The sequence below is a fragment of the Cololabis saira genome, chromosome 24, assembly GCF_033807715.1.
Source record: "Cololabis saira isolate AMF1-May2022 chromosome 24, fColSai1.1, whole genome shotgun sequence".
NCBI lineage: Eukaryota > Metazoa > Chordata > Actinopteri > Beloniformes > Belonidae > Cololabis > Cololabis saira.
In genome coordinates this window covers 21,113,864-21,120,974 of record NC_084610.1, presented here as the reverse complement: position 1 = coordinate 21,120,974, position 7,111 = coordinate 21,113,864, and the positions used below count along the sequence as shown (strand labels likewise).

Below are 7,111 nucleotides of genomic sequence, written 5' to 3'. Positions count from 1 at the left end.
AGCAAGTATTGGCAGCTAATGATGCTGTAAGGACCAATCACCTCCCAGAATGATGATAGAACTGCTTTCAGAAACATCGTGTGGGTCAGAATTATCAAACAGATCCAGGGAGGAAACAGAGACGGATGAAATCGTTTTTATTTTTTCCCATTTTTGAGAATTTGGTTTTTAGAATTTTTTGCAAATAATATACCCAAGACAGCATATAAAGCAAATAAATATAGACAATTTATGCAATTATAACTGAAAACTTTAATGTTTTCATACCTTTAAACATATTTAAAGGCAAAAACGTGGCACTAGTTATGCTCGTGTCCAACAAAACATTCCTTTTTTGGGCATAAACAAAAAAATACCAAAAGTTGTAATGTAATGATGAAAAAAAAAATCGATCTTTAGACATACGAATCGATTTAGAATCGGAAAATTGATTTTTTCAACACAGGTTCCCCTTAGCACCTGAGCTGTGGAAAAGCAAACCGGTTCTCAGCTGTTTCGCAAGTTGAACAAGTTGTGAACCAGAACCAGCTCTGGAACCGGTTTGGTGCAAAAGGCGTATAAGAGAACTTCCTCTTACCTTCCGTAACTGATATGACCCCCTTCAGAATAAAACCACAAACTGAAACCATACATCAAAGCTGCACACGTCAGAGTTTATTTAACAGTTTATTTACATGATCATGCTTGTCTAAGTTTGTGATGAACTAAGAGACTGAAAACCAAAAGTTCTTCACTAGAAAAAAGGAAATCACCTCCAGAGAACGAGTCTGAGCTGTGAGCGTGCCCAGTGCGGTCCGGCTCTACTGCGTGGAGGCGGGAACCTTCCCCCCGTCCAGCATCAGGTAGTGAACGATGCCGCTCTTCTTCTTCCCGCTGCTCGCTGATTTGATGCAGAGTTCGTGTTCCCCCACCGTGAAGTATGTTTCAGTGCCGTCGTCCACAAACTCCCCCTGAGGAAACACGGCAGAGAAAACACTCGGGGATCCGTGGAGCATCCTTTTATCCTTTTATCCCAGGGTGGGCTCAGCATCAACACATGTGGCCTAGGGCTGGGCGATTTTGGACAAAAATAAAATCCTGATTTTTTTTCTATGAAAACCCGATTTTCGATTTCAATTTCGATTTTTTTGGTAAAACTACAAAAGACAATGGAATAAATTGTTTCAAATATTTTATCTTTATTTTTTAAAGAAAAATAGCAAACAAATTTCCCTATTGGGAATGAAGTGCAATTGAAAGATACTGTAAATCCTCCTTGAGTTTAGTAAAGTGACAACATTTACAATTTTTTTGACCAAACAAAGATGACTAGACGAGCTCTGTCTGTAATGCAGCCAGCTGCAAAAAAGGAAAATCCATTTTCCGATTTTCCTTTTTTTAACATCGTCTTGATTAATAAATCCAATTTAGATTTAAAATCGATTAATCGCACAGCCCTAATGTGGCCCCTCAAATAATCAGACAAACACCTAAATGAACCAAACACAATTCATATACAACTGAATATTCTACTGATGCCAAATTTAAATCCTGATTTGACCAAAATGTAACATTTAGTTAAAAGCATCCTAATATGTTCCTCACAGCTAAACATATGGAAGGAATATCGAAGGAAGGAAGGAAGGAAGGAAGGAAGGAAGGAAGGAAGGAAGGAAGGAAGGAAGGAAGGAAGGAAGGAAGGAAGGAAGGAAGGAAGGAAGGAAGGAAGGAAGGAAGGAAGGAAGGAAGGAAGGAAGGAAGGAAGGAAGGGATAAAATAAGGAAGGAAGGAAGGAAGATGGAGGAACGAAGGAAGGAAAGAAGGAAGGAAGGAAGGAAGGAAGGAAGGAAGATGGAGGGAGGAAGGAAGATAGAGGAAGGAAGGAAGGAAGGAAGGAAGGAAGGAAGGAAGGAAGGAAGGAAGGAAGGAAGGAAGGAAGGAAGGAAGATGGAGGAAGGAAGGAAGGAAGGAAGGAAGGAAGGAAGGAAGGAAGGAAGGAAGGAAGGAAGGAAGGAAGGAAGGAAGGAAGGAAGGAAGGAAGGAAGGAAGGAAGGAAGGAAGGAAGGAAGGAAGGAAGGAAGGAAGGATACATTCCCGTTGATACGTTTTTGTGTAACAAACATGGCAGGTCTGAGAGCGAGATAGATTTATAGTTAAAAAGGTCGAGTTTTTTTTTATCATCATTTTTATCGTTATGGGGATAAATGCCAGAAATGATCGTGATACATTTTTTAGTCCATACCGCCCATCCTTAGCTACCATCGCTCCTAGCTTCCAGGTTTAGGGCTGCATGGTGCAGCACCACAAAGATGGATGTGGACCTGATTGATTATTGATCTGATCGATCATGACTCAGTGATCTGAACATCCTGCCAGAGCTTAAAACCACCAGTTCAGTTTGTGACCATCAGTGGTTCTCACCGTCGTGTCCATCTTCTCCCCGTTGCACCAAACATCCATGGTGTCTTTCTCTGTTGGGGACAAAAACAGAGCGTTGAATTAAAGCAGGAAACCTTACATCCCTTCTGACATCCCTGCAAATAAAGATGGTTCAACCATAAACTTTAAAGACTGCGCTAATGTCACTTTGGGACCTGGACCTTTGGTTGGCCGGGATCTGGGTTAGAACACGCCAACGATAGTTCAATTACCACAACTCAGCTATTTTAGCTTAGCTCATGCTAATCTGTGATGCTACTTGAACATCCTCAACTCTGATGTCACTACTGAAGCATCTGACATGAGTGCAGGAACCTGAAACCAGGACGAGCAGAACTAAAATCAGGACCCAGTTGCTCGGTTTGCCAATGTCTAGACCAGGGGTCGGCAACCCAAAATGTTTTACAGCCATATTGGACCAAAAACACAAAAAACAAATATGTCTGGAGCCGCAAAAAATGAAAAGTCTTGTATCAGCCTTAGAATGAAGGCAAAACATGCTGCATGTATCTATATTAGTTATAGAAGTTTTTTGTTTCATTATGCACTTCGAGAAAAAAGTCGAAATGTCGAGAAAAAAGTAAGAATTTCATGAAAAAAGTCGAAATGTCGAGAAAAAAGTAAGAATTTCGTGAAAAAAGTCGAAATGTCGAGAAAAAAGTCAAAATTTCGAGAAAAAAGTCAAAATGTCGAGATTAAAAAGGAAAGGAGAAATTTCAAGATTAATGTTGAAGACTTGAAGTACAATTTCGAGAAAAAAGTCGAAATGTCGAGAAAAAAGTCGAAATGTCAAGATTAATGTTGAAGTACAATCTTGAGAAAAAAGTCGAAATGAGAAAAAATTCGAAATATCGAGAAAAAAGTTGAAATGTCCAGAAAAAAGTCGAAATGTCGAGAAAATATTCAAAATTTCGTGAAAAAAGTCAAAATGTTAAGATTAAAAAGGAAAGGAAAAAGGAAAATAAAAGAAGAAAAAAGAAGAAAAAAAGAGGGAAAAAATTAAAAAAGAGAAAAAGGAAGAAAAAAAAGAAGAAAAAAAGGAAAAAAAAGGTCAAACATTTCTGAAAAAGCTCCAGGAGCCACTAGGGCGGCGCTAAAGAGCCGCATGTGGCTCTAGAGCCGCGGGTTGCCGAACCCTGGTCTAGACCATACACAGTTGCCAACCTGGTGGCTCGTGGTCCAGTACCCAACCTGGAAGAGTCCTGCAGTAAAAGTTGCTCAACCAGAGGACAAGGTAGAGACCGTCAGACTGGACGTCCTTCAGTTAGGGTTGGGTTGCAGCATTAGCTTGGAGGAAGAAAGCTGCTTCCAACGGTTGGAAACAGTAGTCAGTGGAGGAACTGTAGGTCTGGGTGCAGCTTCCAGTGGTCAGTAGAGGAACTGCATAGTTCCCCACTTGGAGCATCGTGTCAGACTAGTAAACCAGATGTTGCCCCTCAGTTTTAGACTGTGGAAATGTAACATCTGAATTAAAACAATAAGGCTTTTTAAAATTTGAGGGGAGCAAAAGTCCCTGGAACGCAGACGATCCTCCAGAACCTCTGACTCTCGAGGAGGAGAGTGTTCCTCAACCCTGGTCCTCAGGAACAGCTGTCCTGGATGCTTGAGATGTTTCCCTGCTCAAACACTCCTGACTAGATAACCATTAGCTCTTCATCAAGGTCTAACTAATCGGATCACTAATCAGGTGTGTTTGAGCAGCGGTTCCTGAGGACCAGGACCCAAGAACCCTGTAGATGACCAGATTGTGAGGTTATTATGAAGGTGTTGTGCGGTTGGTGAACAGCGGTCCATTGTCGAGTCCCTCTAAGAATATCTTTGTAAGAGCCAATCACATCACTGACCTGTTGCCCATTAATTGTAATTAAAGTCGTGTTCCTCCAGGTGGTTAGTTTTACTTCTCCAGCCTCTTGCTGTCCGTGTCCCAGGTTCCTTAGAATCATTTAGCTGCCATCAAACTGGCTGCCATTTTTCGTGAAAGGTTTTCTGTGTTCCTTCATTAATTAAAATCAGGGTTGCATGTTTAGCCTCAGGTCATCCAGAGGATTCCTTCCTTAAATACCCGTCCTGATCTGATTAACCGCTTCCACCTACTTTCCTGCCTCAGACACCGCTGGACTCTGAAGTGGCAGCGCTCACCTAGGACGACCCTGCAGTCCACGCCGTCCACCTGCAGCTCCCAGGTCTTGGTGGTCTTGGCTCTGTCGTCAACGAACTTCTGCAGTGTCTTGCCGTCCACGTCCAGCGAGTACTCGTAGGCGAAGCCGCTGATGGCCTCGATGTGGATGGTGGCTCTGGTGTTGGCGGCGCCCAGCGTGAATGTCTCCCTTCCCACCAGCTTGAACATCCAGTCCCTCCTGATCACTTCCTGTTGATGGATCAGAGATCATTAAAGCTCCGCGTGAATCAACTAGAAATTATTCCACAATAAAACTGCGGCTCAAACTCTTATCAAACCAGACTTGAACTCAAATTCCAGATCTGAAAAACCACTCAGGAACACTTCCAGAGACAAAGACGTATGTGAGGAACCTTTCAGAAACATCTCCGTCTCCTCTGGACCAAAGATCATTAAAAATGGTCTGAGAGGAAATGGAATACGGTTCTGTGGTCAGATCAACATGTTAAATTCTTTCTGAAACTTTGGCGGCCGGGTTCTGCAGAGGACAGAGGAGAAGAGCATCCAGCTTCTCATCAGCTGAGTTCAGGAGCATCTCTGCTGTCTGACCATTTTCCAGGGAAACACATGATGTCCTCGGAATAAGATCAAAATCGAATCTCAGTAGTCAAAAAGTGTCAAGTTCAAGAAAACTTTTTTAATTTGACATCAGAACGTCCTCTGTCACATGATGCGACTCTCTGAAGCAGTAAATTATACTTTTATTCCTACAAACCTCCAAATGACACAAAGATGTTCAACTGCCTCATAGAACCCCACACAAGATCAGAGCAGAGCTTCCATCAACCAACATCCATCAATCCATCATCCACCCATCAATCTATTACCCAACACCCATCAACCCAATACCCAACATCCATCAATCTATCACCCAACATCCATCATCCAACATCCATCAACATCCATCAATCCATCAACCAACATCCATCAATCCATCATCCATCAACATCCATCAATCCATCAACCAACATCCATCAATCCATCACCCAACACCCATCAATCTATCACCCAACATCCAACACCCATCAATCCATCAACCAACATCCATCAATCCATCAACCAACATCCGTCATCCATCAATTCATCAACCAACATCCATCAATCCATCAACCAACATCCAACACCCATCAATCCATCAACCAACATCCATCAATCCATCAACCAACATCCGTCATCCATCAATTCATCACCCAACATCCATCAATCCATCAACCAACATCCATCAATCCAACATCCATCAATCCATCACCCAACATCCAACACCCATCAATCCATCAACCAACATCCATCAATCCATCAATTCATCAACCAACATCCATCAATCCATCAACCAACATCCAACACCCATCAATCCATCAACCAACATCCATCAATCCATCAATTCATCAACCAACATCCATCAATCCATCAACCAACATCCAACACCCATCAATCCATCAACCAACATCCGTCATCCATCAATTCATCAACCAACATCCGTCATCCATCAATTCATCAACCAACATCCATCAATCCATCAACCAACATCCAACACCCATCAATCCATCAACCAACATCCATCAATCCATCAACCAACATCCATCAATCCATCAACCAACATCCGTCATCCATCAATTCATCAACCAACATCCATCAATCCATCAACCAACATCCATCAATCCATCAACCAACATCCATCAATCCAACACCCATCAATCTATCACCCAACACCCATCAATCCATCAACCAACATCCATCAATCCATCACCCAAAACCCATCAATCCATCACCCAACATCCATCAATCCATCACCCATCAATCTATCACCCAACATCAATCATCCAACATCCATCAATCCATCATCCAACACCCATCAATCCATCACCCAACATCCATCAATCAACATCCATCAATCAATCATCCAACATTCATCAATCCATCCCCAAACACCCATCACACGACAACACCCATCAACCAACCAATCACCGAACTATCTATTCATCACTCAACATCCGTCATCCATTCATCAATCCATCACCCAGCCATGAATACATCATCCAACATACATGATGGGTGAAAGCCATCCCTCAAATTCCTGACCGGACCAGGTACCAGTGGAGATGAAAGGAAAAGCTCACCTCGCCATTCACAGTCACAACCCGCTTCCCGGTCGTGGTCCCGTGGGCGAATTCTATCCTGTAGACGCCGTCACTCAGGGCCAACTCCCACAGGGCGACCAGGTCTCCCCCCAGCATGGTTCCCGGCCCGGTGGTTCCCTGCCCGGTGGTTCCCTGGTGCTCAGGTGCCGGGTGGAGGTGGAGGCTCGTGCTCAGGTGCCGGCTGGCTGAGTGTGAGCTCCGCGGTGCTGCCGGCTCAGCAGGACGGGCATTAGAGTAAGAGGCTTACCGGGCTCACCGAGCTCACCCCCCTGGATGTGCTGGATCCGGGGCTTTGGACCTGAAACACGTCCTTGGAGTCTCGTCCCTTCCAGCTTTTTCAGTTTTTTTTGTCATTTCTTTTTTGCAGTTATTTAAT

At 43.3% G+C, this 7,111-nt stretch overlaps 1 protein-coding gene across 1 annotated transcript; it reads right to left on the bottom strand.

The window, feature by feature from the left end:
* Positions 1 to 505: 505 nt before the first annotated feature.
* On the bottom strand, positions 506 to 6,911 carry LOC133425274 (fas apoptotic inhibitory molecule 1-like). Its single transcript, XM_061716029.1, has 4 exons — positions 6,715 to 6,911; positions 4,558 to 4,786; positions 2,401 to 2,450; positions 506 to 950 (listed from the first exon to the last, which is right to left on the bottom strand). Exons 1-4 carry the CDS (start codon positions 6,829 to 6,831, stop codon positions 801 to 803), a joined length of 546 nt encoding a protein of 181 aa, XP_061572013.1. The 5' UTR covers positions 6,832 to 6,911; the 3' UTR covers positions 506 to 800.
* Positions 6,912 to 7,111: the final 200 nt, after the last annotated feature.